The sequence below is a fragment of the Microtus pennsylvanicus genome, chromosome 7, assembly GCF_037038515.1.
Source record: "Microtus pennsylvanicus isolate mMicPen1 chromosome 7, mMicPen1.hap1, whole genome shotgun sequence".
Taxonomy (NCBI): Eukaryota; Metazoa; Chordata; class Mammalia; order Rodentia; family Cricetidae; genus Microtus; species Microtus pennsylvanicus.
In genome coordinates, this window is record NC_134585.1 from 952,832 (window position 1) to 972,250 (window position 19,419).

At 48.8% G+C, this 19,419-nt stretch overlaps 1 protein-coding gene across 12 annotated transcripts; it reads left to right on the forward strand.

Moving 5' to 3' along the window:
• The first annotated feature begins 901 nt into the window (after positions 1-901).
• Trim39 (tripartite motif containing 39) lies at positions 902-18,901 on the forward strand. 12 transcript variants are annotated; one of them, XM_075979251.1, is made up of 11 exons: positions 1,345-1,430; positions 3,511-3,970; positions 5,963-6,058; positions 10,166-10,396; positions 12,013-12,035; positions 12,512-12,627; positions 13,377-13,561; positions 16,850-16,950; positions 17,024-17,106; positions 18,510-18,635; positions 18,775-18,901. In XM_075979251.1, exons 2-11 carry the CDS (start codon positions 3,518-3,520, stop codon positions 18,888-18,890), a joined length of 1,530 nt encoding a protein of 509 aa, XP_075835366.1. In that variant the 5' UTR covers positions 1,345-1,430; positions 3,511-3,517; the 3' UTR covers positions 18,891-18,901. The 12 variants fall into 12 exon arrangements, with proteins under 12 accessions (XP_075835355.1, XP_075835357.1, XP_075835360.1 ...); XM_075979240.1 differs by lacking the exons at positions 1,345-1,430; positions 16,850-16,950; positions 17,024-17,106; positions 18,510-18,635; positions 18,775-18,901 and adding an exon at positions 902-1,331 and having other exon boundaries at positions 13,377-15,235; XM_075979242.1 differs by lacking the exons at positions 1,345-1,430; positions 16,850-16,950; positions 17,024-17,106; positions 18,510-18,635; positions 18,775-18,901 and adding an exon at positions 902-1,322 and having other exon boundaries at positions 13,377-15,235.
• The last annotated feature ends 518 nt before the right edge of the window (positions 18,902-19,419 follow it).

A 19,419-nucleotide genomic window follows, 5' to 3' on the forward strand; every position in this document is an offset into this window, starting at 1 on the left:
AATGTCCCTGAAACTGACTAGATTCCCCAAACCCCCTCCCCGTGAGTCTATTAAACAGTAGAGAGTATTGAGGGCCTCTCTCAGACAAGCCCAGCAGAAGCAAATAATGCCTAGAATTAATAAGGACAAGCTGAACAGCCTGGAAGATGCTCAGACCCACTGAGCCACCAGGAAAGGACAGTCCAATCTTTTGGGCTGTGGGGGTGTACTCCAGGTTTCTAGCTTTGGGAGCCATGCTGGGGTGGTTTTTGGCAACACTGTGTTGTGTCTCTTTGTGTGATTTCTGCTCGTGTAAGTGACCCCTCACGCATTTCCTCTAAATAACCCCAGTAAAACTCACGCTTCACCAAATCAGACCAGCGATACACAAATTCGGTATATACAGGTGCCCTACCTGAGCTGAGCAGGTCTGTCTCACGACAGAGGGACAAACACACAACCTGTGCTACCGGTGGTGTAAATATGCATCCTCCTGAGTCCATCACATCTGTACCATCAGACTTCCCCTCCCCATTAATTCACTCCCTTCCAAAAAAAATTTTCACCACCGCTAGATTTGTGACACTTCCAAAAACAGGGAGATTATCCCCAAGCTCTATCTGCTCTCCCGTGGAAACTTAAGCCGAAGAAACCGGCTTTGGTTCTCACCCAGTGTTTACTTGGATCTGGTTCGCCCAGCACCCGAGAAGCAGCAAGCCACCGGACCAGCCCAGTTCTGCTCCACCAAGGGAAAAGCAATTCGCGAATGTTAGCCAACCAAGAGAGCATCAGGCGCACCAGGGTCTGCAGCCTAAGCAACTCACCTACTCCGTGACCATTAAAATGCTAAAACCCTCAGCCAGTCGGAAGTGACGTGCCGGCGCAGCCTCTCGGGTCAGCCACGTAATCCGCCGCCTGCAGCAGCCACCCTCTCCCCAAACTGACCCAGAGACCGGGAAAGTGAGACCCCCAAGCCCATAATCCGTAGTCACCCAGGCTCTGCGGCGCCCAGCCCCACCGGGGAGCAGCCTCAGACCCCGGCGCCGGCGAGGTGACACCGAAGCTTCGCCCGCCGAGACGAGCCGCCGGCCATGGGCTTCGGCGTTCCGCCACGCGCATGCGCGGCCTTGGGTCTCCCGGGGACGGCTCGGGTCACCTGGGCGCCAGCACCGCAGCCACCTGACGCGACGGGTGCCCTCCCGCCCTTCCGTAGCCGCGCGGGCCCTCACCTCTGGCCCTCTGCCACCACCCACGGCGGCCCCGTCTAGGCCCCGGCGCCGCGAGCCGGCTCAGCGCCGCGCTCGCAGCCTTCCACCAGCCGCGGCGCCCCGCTTCCGCTTCCGGTGAGTATTGTGAGTCGCGCCGCGGGGCGGGGGTGAGGGGAGGAGGAAGGAGGGAGGCAGTGCTCCGGCGTCTCCGCGCCCGGCACTCCGGGACCCGGAGCCGGGAAGGTAGGTAGGTGCTGCGCCGCCGCCACCGTGCGGGGCCTGGGACCCGCCCCTTGCCCAGCCGGGTCCTCACGCCGCGGCCCTCCGCCCCGACGAGCGCGTCAGCTGCCCGGCGTGCAACCACAGCTGCCTCCGCCCGCCTCGGGCCCGGAGGACGTTTGCCGCCCCGGCGACGTCAGCGCGTCCGGCGTTGCTTGGCTACCCCGTTCCCCCTGTCCTGCTGCCTCTGGTCTCCCCGGGTGAAACTGACGCAGTCACGGCGGGGTCTGGACTGCGACATGGCAGCGGGCATCCCACCTTCACTTCACACCTCTCCCTCACTGAGACGCGCATCCTTCCTCCCTGCCAACCACGACGTGCGCCCCCTCGCTCTGGTCCTCATGCTCCCGATAGGGCAGGAGAAGATGGAGACCGGGTGGGACAGAGTTGTGGCCGGTGCTCGAGAGGGGCTCCTAAGGCGGTGATTAAAAAGACAGAAGGAGGTCGTCTCTGAAGTTAGCACTACTACTGAGACAGTAATGGAGGGAGAGGAAGGACCAAACCAGAGGAGCACAAGGCCATGGTCTGGCTGCCCTCTCCATCATCACCACCACCCACAGCTCCAAATCAAATCCTCTCCATTCTTCACTAACCCAGAGCCCATTTCTCTTTCATACCGCTTATTTGCCACTTAGATACGTCCTGGCCCCTTAAGTGTGCATATAATTCAATTCACTTAGGTGAGGATGCTATCTAATGTCTGTAAGGTTGGGGAGGGGAGCCGGACGGTGGTGGTGGTGGTGGTGGTGGTGGTGGTGGTGCACACTTTTAATCCCAGTACTCGAGAGGCAGGGGCAGGCGGGCCTCTGTGAGTTTGTGGGTTCAAGGCCAGCTAGTTTTGGGACAGGCACCAAAGCTACAGAGAAACCCTGTCTCGAAAAACCAAAATAATAATAATAATAATAATAAAAAAAGATTGGGGAGCAGCACTTAGTCAAAATCGCATTCTAATGGGTAGAGAAGAAATCCTACTGATCTTAATCTGCATCTGAATTTCTTTCCTCAGAAAGCTTTCTGTATAACTAAGGCAGGCCTTGAGTTCCTGATACTCCCTGCCCTCACTTCCCCAGGGCTGGGATTTTAAGCGAGTGCCACCACCACACCTGGCAAATTTATTTTTAATTCCTAGCTGATACACTGAATATCCATGGAATTAATTTTCAGTAGAGACTTTGAAAGACTAAACTCGCCGCTGAATGTTTAGAATGGACTTACCAAGTCTCTTCAGAAAAGTTACTGCCCTCTGCTCAGTAGTATTCTCTGAGGGTTGATATGTATTTTAAGAAGTAGTTTTTTGTTTTTGTTTTTTTAAGCCAGGCGATGGTGGTGCACACCTTTAATCCCAGCACTCTGGAGACAGAGCCAGGCGGATCTCTGTGAGTTTGAGACCAGCCTGGTCTACAAGAGCTAGTTCCAGGACAGGCTCCAAAGCTACATAGAAACCCTGTCTCGAAAAACTAAAAAAAGGTAGTTTTGTTTTTTGTTAATATAGGTACAAAGCTTATGTATGAAGTTCTTTAAAAATGTAATAGTAATAACAAGTCCCAGGACTGCTGACCAAAGCTCCATTAAAAAAAAAAATGCTTACTCTACAGTAGCCCAGGCTAGCCTCATCCTTACATTGATCCTCCTGCCTCACAGTGAGCTACCAATCTCACTTCCCAGCCTTCCCTCCCTCCCTTTAGAGATCTGTGTCGTCAGGCTCCCCACCTTGACTTCAGAAATGCTGGGGTTCTGGGTTTGAGCCACCACATCAGGCTCGTTTTCATCTTTAGAAAAAAATCTGTCAACTTAAAGGAAGCTTCTGGTTGTAGTGAGAAAATAGAGGTGAGGGTGATCTAAGGACTGCTTTTGTTTGCTAAATCAGAAAAAGCAAGTGAATTGATTAGAAGTCACAAATACCGTAAACAGAGCAACAGGTCTACGGGAAGAGAAGGGAAAATACCAAGATGGGGCTCACTGGGAGCTGACGTCAGGATAGGAGTGCAAAAAGAAAGGTAACCTTTTAACAAATACCTTTCTTTTCTCTCTCCCCATCTCCAAGTCAAATAATGGCCGAGACAAGTCTGATAGAGGCTGGAGCCTCTGCAGCCTCCACGGCTGCCGCCCTGGAGAACCTGCAAGTGGAGGCAAGTTGTTCTGTGTGCCTGGAGTATCTGAAGGAGCCAGTTATCATCGAATGTGGGCACAACTTCTGCAAAGCCTGCATTACCCGCTGGTGGGAGGACCTAGAGCGGGACTTTCCTTGCCCGGTCTGTCGGAAGACATCGCGATACCGAAGCCTCCGGCCCAATCGACAACTGGGCAGCATGGTGGAAATCGCCAAGCAGCTCCAGGCCGTCAAGCGGAAGATCAGGGATGAGAGCCTCTGCTCCCAGCACCATGAGGCCCTGAGCCTCTTCTGCAATGAAGACCAGGAGGCTGTCTGTTTGATATGTGCCATTTCCCATACCCACCGGGCCCATACCGTGGTGCCATTGGATGACGCTACACAGGAGTATAAGGTGGGCATCCAGACACATGACGCCAGTGTGGGGAGAGAGTACACACTTCGAGTAGAGGGGTTTAAGCTCCTGAGGCAAGGCTATCTGTTCCTCTATGTTCTCCTCAGAACTATATACATGGGTATTCAGTGCATCTGGTCAACTGTCCTCCACAAGAACAGTGAGGAGTACCCAAAAATTTCTGTGACTTATTGCAAAACAATTGAGTCTTCAGAGTATTGGTATGTATGGTTTTGGAATATATCAGAATTTTTGGGGTTTTTTTGTTTTCTTTAGTTCTTGGTTTTTTTCAAGACAAGGTTTCTCTCTGTAGCTTTTGGAGCCTGTCCTGGAACTCAGTCTGTAAACCAGGCTGTCCCCGAACTCACAGAGATCTACCTGCCTCTGCCTCCCAAGTGCTGGGATTAAAGGCGGCACCACCACAGTCAAGCCATATATCAGATTTTAAATAAATGAGTGAAGCCACATAAGATTCTGAAAAATAGTTTGGAAGAACTGAAAAGTATTTTGATTTCTTCATTTCTGCCTGTTCGCTCAGGATGGTTTTCCCCATTTGTTGGAAATAGCTAACATTACGTTAAAGTGCTAAATCCAGCAGACTAAGCTGAACCAGCCTGCGTCTTGTCCATGTAACGAGTATCGTGACATTTAACATTTAAATCGCTAGCGAGGGCACAGGGTAGCTGTTTCAGTCATAAAAATCAAAGATGGCACTGTCTAGAATTTTCATTTATTCTGCTTAGTTAACAAAATTTTGAAAAAATATTTAAGGTAATTTACAGCCAGGTTTTATTTTGTCTATAGGTGGTTAGATCTGAATGGAAGCCCAGGTGACAAAAGGATATCAAGACAGGCAGGGGTGGGGGTGGGCTGTAGAGATGGCTCAGCGGTTATGAGCACTGCTTGCTCTTCCCAAGATCCTGAGTTCAATTCCCGGCAACTACATGGTGGCTCACAACCATCTGTAATGATATCTGGTGCCCTCTTCTGGCCTGCAGGCATACACACAGACAGAATATTGTAAACATAAACATAAATAAATTAATTAATTAAAAAAAAAAAAGACAGGCCGGGGGTGATACACACTTATAATCCCAAGACTCCAAAGGTAGAGGCAGCAGGCGCCTGGGAGGTGAGGTCATCCGTGGTTTGTAGCCAGGCCAGGCTGCTGGAGACTTTACCATGAAACAACAACAATACACAAATAAGTAAAGGTTTTCTCCTGGCTGGAGGAGGGGACTGTTCTTTTTTTTTTTTTTTTTAGATTTATTTATTTATTTCTTATGTATACAACAGTCTGCCTCCATGTATGCCCACACACCAGAAGAGGGCACCAGATCTCATTACAGATGGTTGTGAGCCACCATGTGGTTGCTGGGAATCGAACTCGGGACCTCTGAAAGAGCAGCCAGTGCTCTTAACCACTGAGCCATCTCTCCAGCCCCGGGACTGTTCTTGATGTACATACCCTGCATGAATTCTCGGCACCACCAAAACAAACCAAAAAGAAAAGAATAAATCAGGTAACTTTGAGTGTAGTAGGCAGTTGTCTGTAAGAAAACAGAGTGGGAAAGGAAGCAGGTGATAACAGGTAGACTTCTAGAGTCAGGTGTGCCTCAGACCTGAGGGGGACGAGCCAACGCAGGGAAGGGGTCTATAAAAGACCCAGTTCTAGGCAGGGGAGGGGGTGTGGTCAAGAAGTGATGAGAGCAGAAATCATATGATTTAGGGTGGGGAAGATGTCTTGGTCCTAGAACATTTGTCCTGCATGCCCGAGGCCCTGGGTCAGTCTACCCTGAGTACTTCAAGGGAAGAATAATCAGGACTGTACAGATGATTTAGCAGTTAAAAACATTTACCAGTCTGGCAGATCACCTGAATTTGGTTCCCAGATGGCCATTCACTGTTGCTTATAAATGGGTTAAGCTCTTAAGGAATGGATGTATCGACTAACTCCAAATGTCTCCTCTCCTGCTCTCTCCCAACCTTCAGGAGAAACTGCAGAAGTGCCTGGAGCCCCTGGAACAGAAGCTGCAGGAGATCACTTCCTGCAAAACCTCCGAAGAAAAGAAACCGGGGGAGCTCAAGGTAGAGCAGGCAACTGCTGCCTTCACTGCTTGGCTGGGTGTTTGCCTGTGAGCGAGTCAACAACACTTGACTTAATCTATCAGTTAATTGGAAAACTGCTATTCTCTCAGAATGATATTTCATTAGGTGTTTGTCATTAAACCCTATACTTAAATTACTTGTCATGAGTTAAGTACTGAGAAGGATATAAGAAATGAATGAGCTGTTGAGATGACTCTGTGGATAAAGGTGCTTGCTGTGCAAGCATCAAGGCTTGAAGCCCCCGTGAAGGTAGGAAGATAAAAATGAACCCACAGAGATGACATCTGAGTTTACATACTCATTGTGTGTACACACTCTGTGTATACAATAATAAATACTGCTAAGTCCAGGGAGTCCTCGCCCCAGTATTCTCCTCCCACCCACAAGCAAGGAAAGAGGATCTCCTAAGACTACAGGGATGGGAGCTTCTTAGAGAGGTTGGAGGACAGAGAATTTGGGAAGTTCACCAGGAGAGAGGGATGAACTGAGCAAGAGCTCCCAGAACTGCTCTTTTGTTTGTTTTTAATTACTTTTAGTTACTCTTTTTTTTTTATTTTATGTGTATGGGTATTTTGTCTATGTGTATGTCTGTGGACCAAATCCCTGCCTGTTGCCCAAAGAGAGCAGAAGAGGGCCTCAGATCCCCCAGAACTGGAGTTACCAATGGTTCCAAGTGCCATGTGGGTGCTGGGAATTGAGCTCAGGTCCTCTGGAAGAACAAACAGCCAATATTCTTAAACTCTGCAGTCCCACAGAACCACATTCTGTTTTGTTTGTTTGAGAGACTCTCACTATATAGCCGTGGCTGACCTGGAACTCACTATATATACCAAGGTGGCTTCGAATTCACAAAGGTCCACCTGCTTCTGCCTCCCAGGTGCTTGGAATAAAAGCGTGCACCATAACATTTGGCTTAGAACTACATTCTTGTAATTAAGTAATCTAAGGTAATGCTGATTCATTCCCAGAATGCCTTTCCCTTCCTCAGCCTTCAGCTTTGGGGTTCTTGGTAAAATGCCTTGACCAAAAGTAACGAAAGGATGAAGTTTCATTTTACCTTGCAGTTCCAGAGGGAAGAAGTCTATAATTGCAGGGAAGGCAGTGTAGCAGCAAGAACAGGAAGTAGGGTAGCCTGCCCCCAGTGACATACTTCCTCTAGCAAAGCTCCACCTCCTAAAGGTCCCATGACCTGGGGCCCAGTGTTCAGATACATGACCTATGGAGGGTATTTCTCCTTTAAACTATGGTAATATTTGAACCAAAGTATGGCTGTTGTCTTTAATTATAATTTTTCAATTTAGTGGTCTTTAAAACTGCAATTCAAAACATTCCTTTTATGACTGTTTGAATTTGTCTCCCGCCCATTTCCCGCTTTGCTTCCCTCTTTCCTCAGCCTCCAGAATTAGACTCAGTAACCCCCGTTAAAACAGTTTGTAGGGGCCCAGAGAGATAGCTCATCAGTTAGGAGCACTGACTGCTCTTCCAGAGGACCCAGGTTCAATTCCCAACACCCATATGGCAGATCACAACTATCTGTAAATCCAGTTCAGAGGATCCTACATCCTCACATAGACATACATGAAGGCAAAACACCAATGCCCATAAAACAAAAGTAAATTAAAAATTTTCAAATTATAAAAACAATTTATAAAAGCAGCACATACATATAATCCCAATACTCAGGAAGCCAAGACTGCAGTTAAGACCCTGGTTTTAAAAAAAAAAAATTAAAATTTTAAAAAGTGCGTAAGAACTGAGGGTATGGCATCAGTTCACCAACACCACAGACAAAAAAATATTAAGCTTATGAACTGGCCATGGATGGTGCACACCTGCAATCACAGAGGAGGCTGGAGCTATAATATTTCAAGCTCCTATCACAAGTTCATAGCCAGCACAGGCCAGCCTGGGCTGTGTAGTAAGATGTTATCTCCTGGGTTCGGATGGAGTTTATAACTAGCTATACTGAAATCAAAAATTTTAGCAAAAAAGTTCAGATGAGACAACCTACCTATATAATTTAAAGAGACTGTCGTATCCAGTAGCATTATAGAGTGATAGTTAGTTAGTTAGTTAGTTAGTTAGTTAGTTAGTTAGTTAGTTAGTGATGGAGCAGAGCTTCACTGAGTAGTTGTGGCTGGCTCTGTCTACCTCTGCCTTCTGAATACTGAAACTAAAGGTATGCACACTGCTCCTAACTGGAAGTAATTTCTAATAAAATCTGATAGGTGAAAAGACACGATAGTGTGGTTATGTGCTTGCAACTGTATGTGATGTTATCAAGTGAAATAAATATGGGTTCATTCTGAGGCGGATGTGAGTTAAACCCCACAAAGCAGCTTGGTGGCATATGTGGTAAAGTCTAAGATTTATTTGTCCATGTAAATGTGTGTGTTGTGTGTATGTGCATGCACACCCATGTACACAAATGTCAGAGACTAGAAGAGTACAAATGAGATCCCCTAGAGTTACAGGCGGTTTCAAGCTACCCAGTGTGAGTGCTGGGAACCAAGCTCAGGTCCTCTGAAGAGAAGCAAGCATTCTTAACCACTGAGGCATCTCTCTGGCCCCTAGAAGATAGTCCTCATGAGCCTAATTCAGCACGCCTGCTTCTAACACACACACATTGAGAATCTGTATTCAGGACAAAGTGAGCACACATCCTGTTCTGTTGCCTCCCTGAAATGAAAGCTAGGCTGTTGTCTGCCAGAGTAGCTGCAGATGAGGACTGCCAAGCGTGTGAGGCCCACGGCTTTTACCTATGTCCCAGCCGTTCTTCAGCCTGAGCACTGCTTCTCGGTCCCTGCCCATCTCCTCTTCTCTTCTGAGTTGATGCCTCCCTGTCAGTCACAAGGACTTGGGACTCCTTCACTGGGGAGGCCACTTCTAGGACGGCATGGAGGGGGATGTGCTGATAACCCTCAGAAGGTGGTGTGGCTGCTGTTTGAGTCCTACCCTCTCAAAAAAGGATGTGCTGCTATCAAGAGCATGTTTCAAATCTTAAGCAACTGATTTAGTAGAAAGTATCTGGAACGTGATCCTGGGGCAGAAAAAAAACCTATTTTCTATCAACACAAAGAACAATTCCCATCTCTCTCAAAGGGAAGAAGAATTTATTCTGGAGCCAAATATGAGCGATCTTGCATTGAAACACAGATTTAGGTACCCCAAATTTTATGTTTCAACTTAGAGTCAGTTTCATGAAGCTTTTATAGACTAGAAGAAGAAGGCCTTAGAGCAGGGCAGTTTTCAAGACTGTGGTAGAAACATGAAATAGGTAGTCACAGCCAAGGAGAGCAGTCTCAGCTGTAGCCCTGGATGCCGTCTGACATTAAATTCATCACAGGCTATTAGGTCCAGCACAGAGGTGGGCACAGAAAAGGCTATGTAGGAGGCTAAAGGTAGTCCGAGATAAAATGTAAGTCGGCTCCGGGCTGCAGCAGTCCAGCTCCCTCCCAGGAATTCTCAGCCCATCAGAAGTGACTTCAGCTGTTAGGCAGGAGGATCCCAAGTTCAAGGCCAGCTTGTGCTATATTACAAGACCCTATTTGGGGGGACAAAATAGAAACGGCAACCAAAATAAGTTCAGCCCTGAAATTTAAATATAAACTTTGCATCAGTTCATTAAACTGTTACTGATTCTGATAGTTTCCTCTGTTCGCTTTATCAGTTAATGTGCCACAATTATTAATGATGAAGTCTTTGGCTTTCTAATATTTGTACTTTAACAAACTGTGTACGAGAAACATCAGAGAAGAAAATAGCAAAAGTATCCCTGATATCCATAACAGTACATATCATCACATCATTGAGTTCTTGAACCTTGAATGTATTTTATTAACATAGAAAAGGTTAATTTAGGTCTTAAAAAGTCAGGTGTTGATTGTTTTAAATCTTCCCACTGACTGGGACTAACAAGTCCTCTGTCGGGAGTGTGCAGGTTTCAGTACAGTTTCCTTACAGGAAGAAAATCAAGACTACTGCTAGAGCCTTCCCAGTGACAAGGAAGTCTGTACTGAGCCTGGTGGGTCTGGGAGAGACTCCCTCTTGCCCCCTGGTCCTGACCACATCCTCCCTTGTTCTCAGAGACTAGTGGAGAGCCGCAGACAGCAAATCCTAAAGGAATTTGAAGAACTCCACAGGAGGCTGGATGAAGAACAGCAGGCACTCTTTTCCCAACTGGAAGAAGAAGAGCAGGACATTCTACAGAGACTTCGAGAAAATGCTGCTCACCTTGGGGGCAAGCGTCGGGACGTGGCCCACTTAGCTGCTGAGGTGGAGGGCAAGTGCTTACAGTCGGGCTTCGAGATGCTTAAGGTTCGACCTTTGCTCCAATGTAGTTCTTGGTCAAATGCAGACTAGCTTTGTAAGGGCCCTGCAGTCAGCCTGGGTGCATCCTTTCTTACTCTGCTTCCCAAAGCCTAGACTGCTCTTCCAGATACGTCCTTTTAGAACTTACATGCCTGGAGCTAGTGAGTTGGCTCAGTGGTGAAGAGCACTTGCTTCTCTTGGCCGGGGGCCAGGTTTGGTTCTCAGCACCCACGTGGAAGCTTACAACAGCCTGTAATGGAGCTCTGGGGGCTCCAAGGCATTGCTTACACATGGTGCACAGACATACACACAAGCTTACAACAGCCTGTAACTGGAGCTCTGGGGGCTGGAGCTTACACAGCCATTGCTTACACATGGTGCACAGACATACACACAAGCTTACAACAGCCTGTAATGGAGCTCTGGGGGCTGGAGCTTACACAGCCATTGCTTACACATGGTGCACAGACATACACACAAGCTTACAACAGCCTGTAACTGGAGCTCTGGGGGCTGGAGCTTACACAGCCATTGCTTACACATGGTGCACAGACATACACACAAGCTTACAACAGCCTGTAACTGGAGCTCTGGGGGCTGGAGCTTACACAGCCATTGCTTACACATGGTGCACAGACATACACACAAGCTTACAACAGCCTGTAACTGGAGCTCTGGGGGCTGGAGCTTACACAGCCATTGCTTACACATGGTGCACAGACATACACACAAGCTTACAACAGCCTGTAACTGGAGCTCTGGGGGCTGGAGCTTACACAGCCATTGCTTACACATGGTGCACAGACATACACACAAGCTTATAACAGCCTGTAACTGGAGCTCTGGGGGCTCCAAGGCATTGCTTACACATGGTGCACAGACATACACACAAGCAAGACACTCATACATATAAAATAAATCTTTTTTTCTTTTTAAGTACCTGGAGGGACAGCCATGGATGCTGAGAACCAAACTCTTTATATTTTAGGTTGTGAGCCTATCCTTTAATGGCTGAGCCATCCCTCCTGACCAAAATAAATCTTTTTTTTTAATGTATATAATTTGTGCCCCCTAAAACAGAATCCTTTTCAGAAGACAGAAGTCCATCCTACTTAGTGATGAACTGTGCATTCGAGTTTTTGTGAATACAGTTGCCCTTACTTTCTAGTTCTAGAACTTAATTTACCTAGTGCTAAAGCAGGGTGTAGGAGCCTAATTTAAAGGGTGCTCAGAATGGGTTGATATGAATTAGAGCTTATCCAGTGCTAAACAGGGATGTCCAGACCACAGTGGGAAGCATCCTGTGCCACCAGTCTGGAGCTGTCTGTACTGATTCTCAGTGATGCTGAGGTCTGTTCTTACAGAGAGCCTCCAGTGTCTGTGACGAGGAAGACACGTGTGCAGGGACCATTAGGAAGTGGTGTTAATTATCAAGCTTTGTTATGACCAGCGGTTGAAACTGGGCATTCCATGAGAAACACACACTTAAGCCCATCTGAAGCTTGTCCCTTGGGCCCTCAGTTTGCCTAGCGCCTGGTTGGAAGAGAGGAGGGAGAACCTTTTTGCCTTCGTGACCCATGAATTCTAGGACCAATCTTACTTTCTTTTCTCTTTTCTTCTAGGATGTGAAAAGTACCCTGGAAAAGTAAGTGATTCTGTCTCTCTAAGTTAGGTCTTGACTTAGAGGAGGCAACGGGTTTAGTAATGCCTTGTCGGAAGTAGGAAAGGGAAGTAGTGTCTGAGTGAGAGAGGAGCAGGATGAACCATGGAGGGTGATAACGCTTCACCTCCCTCGTAATATCAGGTCATATTTGGTCGTACAGTGACGGTGGGGAGCCGAGCTGTGTTCAAACAAGACGGCGGAAGGGGCTGGAAGCACAGGAGTACCAGTGGCGGGGGTGACTGTCCATTTGCATGGAATGTAAGAATATTCCAGGAAGTCTTCAGGTCCATACTCACGATACAGACCTGCCAAGGGAGCCACATACTCTTAGGGAGGAAGGAAAGTGAGAGGGGTCTGGTCTTTTTTACCTTTCTCTACGATGACACCACTCACATACTCAGTTGGCTGGAGCTCCCCCTGATGGTATTCTGGCTTTCTTTATCACCCATCCCTCCTAGATGTGAGAAGGTGAAGACCATGGAGGTGACTTCAGTATCTATAGAGCTGGAAAAGAACTTCAGCAGTTTCCCCCGGCAGTACTTTGCCCTAAGGAAAATCCTTAAGCAGCTAATTGGTGAGTTGTTCCCAGGAGGAAACTGGTATAGGGCATGCAAAGGAGTGGAAGGTTAAGATCCTTCCAGTGGGCTGCATTTTTCTCATGCCCATCCCACCTGTCCATCTCACCTTAAACCACAGAGTTCAGAGAAAAAACCCTAAGGTTCTGCACTGTATAGGACCTAGAGATGTTAAAGGATTCCTAACTCAGGTGGAGTGAGCCAGGAAAGCGAAGGGGGATATCATTAATATTCGTGTAGTGAAAAGCATTCGCAAAGCCAGACTTCACAGGATTCCAGTTCATGCTCACCCTGTCCCCAGCTACCACAGCTCACTCCCTCAGACAGTGCCTTTCATTTTCCGTACTCACCGCCGTGTTCTGGGGGCCTTTGTATAGGTAGGCTAGGAGAGCAAGGCAGGGACGTTTAGTTAACTCGCCCACCTTAGTTAACTCGCCCACCGTGTTCTGGGGGCCTTTGTATAGGTAGGCGAGGAGAGCGAGGCAGGGACGTTTAGTTGACTCGCCCACCGTGTTCTGGGGGTCTTTGCCTAGGTAGGCGAGGAGAGCAAGGCAGGGATGTTTAGTTAACTCGCCCACCGTGTTCTGGGGGCCTTTGCCTAGGTAGGCGAGGAGAGCAAGGCAGGGATGTTTAGTTGACTCACCCACGGTGTTCTGGGAACCTTGCGTAGGTAGGCGAGGAGAGCGAGGCAGGGACGTTTAGCTGTTCCCATCCTCATCTAGCTCCCCACTCTGGCTTCTCCCGCCAGCGGATGTGACCCTGGACCCTGAGACAGCGCATCCTAACCTCGTCCTGTCAGAGGATCGGAAGAGTGTCAAGTTTGTGGAGACAAGACTCCGAGACCTCCCTGACACGCCCCAGCGTTTCACTTTCTACCCTTGTGTCTTGGCTACTGAAGGCTTCACCTCTGGTCGGCACTACTGGGAGGTGGAGGTGGGCGACAAGACCCACTGGGCAGTGGGAGTGTGCCGGGACTCTGTGAGCAGAAAGGGCGAACTGACTCCACTCCCCGAGACCGGCTACTGGCGCATCCGGCTGTGGAACGGGGACAAGTACGCAGCCACCACCACACCTTTCACCCCTTTGCACATCAAGGTGAAACCTAAGCGGGTGGGCATCTTCCTAGACTATGAGGCTGGCACACTGTCTTTCTACAACGTCACAGACCGCTCGCACATCTTCACCTTCACTGATACTTTTACTGAAAAACTCTGGCCCCTCTTCTACCCAGGGATCCGGGCTGGTCGGAAGAATGCTGCACCTCTTACCATCAGGCCCCCGACAGACTGGGAGTGACAGGAGACGGGCGTAGTTGGGGTGAGGCAGGGTCAAGAGTGATGGTCTTCCTTACTGTGACCTGCTGGAATGTCTTGACGTGTACAAGGTTCCAGTCCTGAGCCATCTTGAGAAACCACCTGGTCTCTGGGTGTGTGAAGACAGGACTGGGCTGCGTGGCAGAGCACAGAGGAGTGTCCCTACTTACTGTAGCGGGAGAACAGGCTCCCAGGGGATCGTAATCCGTGTCCAGCGGGTTTCTTGTTGCACAAGGACAGGTTGGGAAAGAAAAGGCTTTCTAGAAACAGAAAGTCTATATGAAAGGGTCTTAACTTGCTTAGAATGCAGGAAACAGAAACCTTTAAAAGGCTTCTGTGATTCAGAGTAGCCTTGTTCCTTGTGGGAGCGCATAGGGATCTGTATACCTCTGTGTCGGAAAGATGACTGACAATTGCTGTCATCAGTCTAGAAGCTGAGTGACTTTTGAGGGCAGAGATTGGACATTAAAGTTAGGAGGAGGATCAGGAAAGAGGCTAAAGGGATATTTCTAGAAATGATTGAAGGAGATGGGGATTTCTTTTGTTTTCTCTTCTTAGGTTAATGTTACCGTTACCCATAGGTTTAGCCAGAGGTTGGAATTTGGGGAGAAAGATAAGGTGGGCAGAAAGGAGAACCAGGTCTCAACCCTGGTTATTCCTGTCCCCGCAGTTGGTTGTCTCCGAGAAGTAGGCTCACCTTTCTCCCTTCTGGAGGTGAGATGGAAACGGCCCTGCGGGACACACGCTTACCCTCGCACTGGTTTCCCAAGGGAGCGTGGAGAGGAGTCAGATATTAGAGGAAAGAGAACGGTCTATCCAAAGCCCTGGCCTTAAAGAATGTTAAAAGTAGTTATTCCCAAGTTGTTTGCCTTGTCCACTGGCTCAGGTGTCCGAGCCAGAAGCAAGAACAGTCATGGAGTCTTTAGAAGAGGGTGGTTTGTGTAGCAAAGGGTCAGGTAGACAGCTTCGCTTCTGTTGCTGTCCTTCACCCTTTGACGTTCCCTTGTTCAGAGAACGGAAACCATTTTAAGTTAGGCCAAAATAAAAGCCAATAGGGTACATATGTTGTCACAAAAGGTAATGTGATGCATGCCAAACCAAACAACCTGGATTTTCTGCTGCTTGGGTATCTTTGTAGAAGACAGACAAGAAGCTGCACTGGGGGCCTTCGGTTCTCCTCCCACCTCAACAGGACTTTGTCCACTCTCTTCTTACCTTTGTGCCTTGACTGTGGTTCTTTGTGGCAAGATAATTTGGTTGGTCAAAATATGGAACAAAGGATCCACTGATGTGACCTCTGAGTTTGTGTGGTAATTTGGCAGTGGTCTTATGTGAAAAATCACTGGGTATGAAAAATACATGTTCTTGGGTCTCACCCTCCGTCCTTAATGGAGTTTTGGGTGGGCCTAGGAGTCTACATTTTAACACACTCCTCTCATTTGACTCTGAAGGCCCTTGGAAACCACCGCCAAGGGCACGTTTCAGCTAATGGCCTTATTCTGAGCTGGAAGCCTGGCTCTCCGCCCATCCTGGCAGGAGTCTTGAGACAGGAAGACATCTGTGACTCCCTGGACTTGTCCTGAGGAGACAGGCCATAGAAACTGTCCACATGGCCTGTTCTGTAACAGCAGGCGTCTTCTTTACTAAGTAAAAAAGTGGGAGAGAGCCGTGCCTCCTGAGGGCTAGGAGCTATGTCCTCCCTCGTAATAAGATACAACCTTTCCCACCTTAAGCTAGGAGCTATGTCCTCCCTCATAATACGATATAATCTTTTCCACCTTAAGCTAGGAGCTATGTCCTCCCTCATAATACGATATAATCTTTTCCACCTTAAGCCCCACAGGCATCAATGCTTTTTGTTCCATTTTTTTAAGATTTATTTATTATGTATGCAGTGGGTTGCCTGCAGGCCAGAAGAGGGCACCAGATTTCATTACATATGTTTGTGAGCCACTGTGTGGTTGCCGGGAATTGAACTCAGGACCTCTGGAAGAGCAGGCAGTGCTCTTAACCCCTGAGCCATCTCTCCAACCATATTTTATTTTATTTTTGATTTTTTGAGACAGGGTTTCTCTGTGTATCTCTGGCCATCCTAGAACTCACTCTGTAGACCAGGCTGTCCTTAAACTCACAGAGATCTACCTGCCTCTGCCTCCCAAGTGCTGGGATTAAACTTTAATCTCAGCACGATGGTAAAAGGACACCAGATCTCATTACAGATGGTCGTGAGCCACCATGTAGTTGCTGGTAATTGAACTCAGGACCTCTGGAAGAGCAGCCAGTGCTCTTAATTGCTGAGCCATCTCTCCAGCCCCTACTTTTGGTTTTGAGTCAGGGTCTGGCCATGCGGCCAGTTCAGACTCATATGTAATTTATGGCAATTCTACCTCAACCTCCCAAGTGCTGGTATAACAAAAATATAACGCGAAGCTAGACATTGCCTGTTTTGTTGTTCCAGATGTCTGTTTGGCTTCAGGAGAGTAAGAAAGTCTAGCCTGGTAACTACTGCACACACAATCCTCTTCATACATAAAGAATACGTTTGTTCTGAAAATGTTTCGCTATTTTAAGATCCTTAGCCGCGCTGGACCCTACCTAATAGATAGATAAGGAATACCAAACTAGGACCGCCTCCCAGGGAAGAACGCACAGGGCCGGTGAGGTTGTCCGGTGTCGGACAAGGGCCTCTATGGGGCCGCGGCCTGAAACTACAGTTCCCAGCAGGCCTTGCACGTGCCCAGGGCGGGACATCCGGAAGAGGGGCAGACGCTCATGGCGGGCCCAGTGAAGGACCGGGAGGCCTTCCAGAGACTCAGCTTTCTGTACCAGGTAAGACGGCGGGGTCCCGGTGGGCAGCAGTCCGGTGCTGCGGCCGCAGCGTGACCCGGGTGGCCGTCTCTGTCCCCAGGCTGCACACTGCGTCCTCTCGCAGAATCCGGAGAACCAGGCACTGGCGAGGTTTTACTGCCACACGGAGAAGACCATCGCGAAGCGGCTGGTCCTGCGGCAGTAAGGCACGGGCCGGCGGGAGGAACCAGGGGCGCGGGCGAGCGGGTGCCCACTGCCTCTCCTCCTCACCCAGGGACCCCTCGGTGAAGAGGACGCTCTGTCGCGACTGCTCCTCTCTCCTCATCCCGGGCCTCACCTGCACCCAGCGCCAGAGACGTGAGTGCTGCCTCAGGGCACCGTGGTGGGCAGCAGCCCCTTCCCCCGAAGGGGGAGGCTTTCACTAGCTGATTTGGACTACGTGACACTCTGTAGTTTAATCAAAATTAACCCTATTTACTTAAATTATTTAATTTCTAAGATTCATTAAGTAATACCGACTGAGTGGGTTATGGTGGTTCACGCCTTTAATCCCAGCAATTGGAAGGTAGCAGCAGGTGGTCTCCATGAGTTCAAGGCCATCCTGATCTACACAAGCCAGACCAGCCAGGGCTGCTTAGTGAGACCCTGTCTCAAACAAAACACAACCTGTCTTTGGTTTTGGTTTTGCTGTTTTTGGACACAGGGTCACTGCAGCCGAAATTGGCGTCTCCTGCCTCAGCATCCCTTGTGTTAGGGCTTACAAGCGTGGGACAACACACACACACACACACACACACACACACAGCTACTAGAGTAGCATTTTTAAATGCTTGCATTGGAAGAGAGTGGATTGCTAAGTTTCTTCTACCAGTGGCAGGGACATAAGTATGTCATGATAGACAGAGTCAGACAGAAACTCTAGACATTGGTTAGGATTCGCGCGTGCGTGCACACACACACACACACACACACACACACACACACACACACACAAGCTTGCTTGCCGTCAAGGGGCTCGGGAGATGGTTCAGTGGCTAAGGTGCAAGTATGAGGACCCAGCACCCATGTGATAGCCCCCTTGGGGCCAGGTGAGGACACAGAGTCTGGCGTCTCTCTGGCCACAGTCTGAGAACATCTGATTCCAGGTTCAGTGAGAGACCCTGTCTCAAGGATATGGTGGAACGTAGTAAAGGAAGACGCCCCAAACTAGAGTTCTGTCCTCCACACGTAACACCCACACGAGTGCGCCTGTGTCCACACACATGCGTGTCACACACACACACATGTACAGAATATAAATATTAAGTATAAATAAGGAATTTTGAAAAGAGAATCTGTGATATAAGAAAATGAATGACAGAAGGCTGGGATGTGAGGTGGGTAGGGCGGAGAAAATGTGAGACTGGAGGGGGAAGCTAGACCTTGTTAAGGGCAGTGGTGGCGCACGTCTCTAATCCCAGCACTCGGGGAGGTAGAAGCAGGAGGATCTCTGAGTTCGAGGATAGCTAGTGTGGTCTACAGAGCAACTTCCCAGACAGCCAAGGCTATACAGAGAAACCCTATCTCAAAAACAAAAGAGTTTGAACTTCATCTTAGAGTTCCAAGGAATTGATGCTCATGCAGGGCCTCCCATACATATCAAATTTGCGATCCAAATGCAGGTGGGATAGAATTCCTATTGGCAGTGGAAGAAAACAGCAAGCAAGACCTTTTTCTCAGAAGCGTGGACACTCTCTTATTTCCCCCCACTTAAACCCCAGGCCTGAAGGGACAGCGCTGGACGGTACAGACCTGCCTGACGTGCCAGCGTAGCCAGCGGTTCCTCAATGACCCCAAGCATCTGCTCTGGGGTGACCGGCCTGAGGCCCAGCTGGAAAATCAGGCAGGTGAGCGGTGGCAGGGCAAGATGAGGGAGTCCCGAGAAAGGACAATGGAGGGTTGAAAAGCAAGGTGGGTGAGCCTGATCAGTGTAAGGGGCGCCACAGTCTTGGGAAACTAATTCTCTGATTCTCCTCCATCGTCTAGATTTCAGAGCATCAGAGCCCCTGCCAAACACAGCCCACCTGCCTAAGGAGAACAAGCAGCCTCAGGCTTCAGACACCAATGACAAATTCACCATTTCCCAGATAAATAAAGATTGAATTTTGTTTGACTTTCTGTCTGTTCTGTGGTATTTCAACTGGTTTTATTATTTTCCTCTTTTTGGGGGACGGGGGTGCGAGGCGGGGCGGGTTGTCATGGTAACCTCCTTACATCTCTGTACTCCACCATCCTTCCCGGTTTCCATTCACCACTAGGTCCCCTAAGCAGCCCTTTTCACCCCTGCATCCTCAATAGTGATATATCTGGAAATTCCTTACATGTTCGTGTGCCTTCTTAGTGGATTCCATGTTGAGGCGTCTCCGACTGTTGAGATGGGGAGGCAGATAGTTCATATCCTCTGGGCATTCGCGAACTTAGCCCTTCCCACGTCTCAGAGTTGTCCTCTGTAAAATCATAATGGAAATGGCTCAGGTCCGGACTAACAGGGAAAGGTGGTAAGCATGGCCGGCTTGCTCACATAGGCTCCACAGTAACTCAGCTGTCTTGTCTGATGTCTGCGGAGAGGCTACTCAAGGACACAATCTGTGAACTGACTTCTTTGCTGACTGCAGACTATCATGGTACCCC

Bases quoted from the DNA above. Each gene is read 5' to 3' on its own strand.
- Trim39 (XM_075979251.1), top strand. From the start codon at position 3,518: ATGGCCGAGACAAGTCTGATAGAGGCTGGAGCCTCTGCAGCCTCCACG. The intron at 3,971-5,962 runs GTGGGCATCCAG...CCCAACCTTCAG, and splicing joins ACGCTACACAGGAGTATAAG to GAGAAACTGCAGAAGTGCCT. The intron at 12,036-12,511 runs GTAAGTGATTCT...CATCCCTCCTAG, and splicing joins GTGAAAAGTACCCTGGAAAA to ATGTGAGAAGGTGAAGACCA.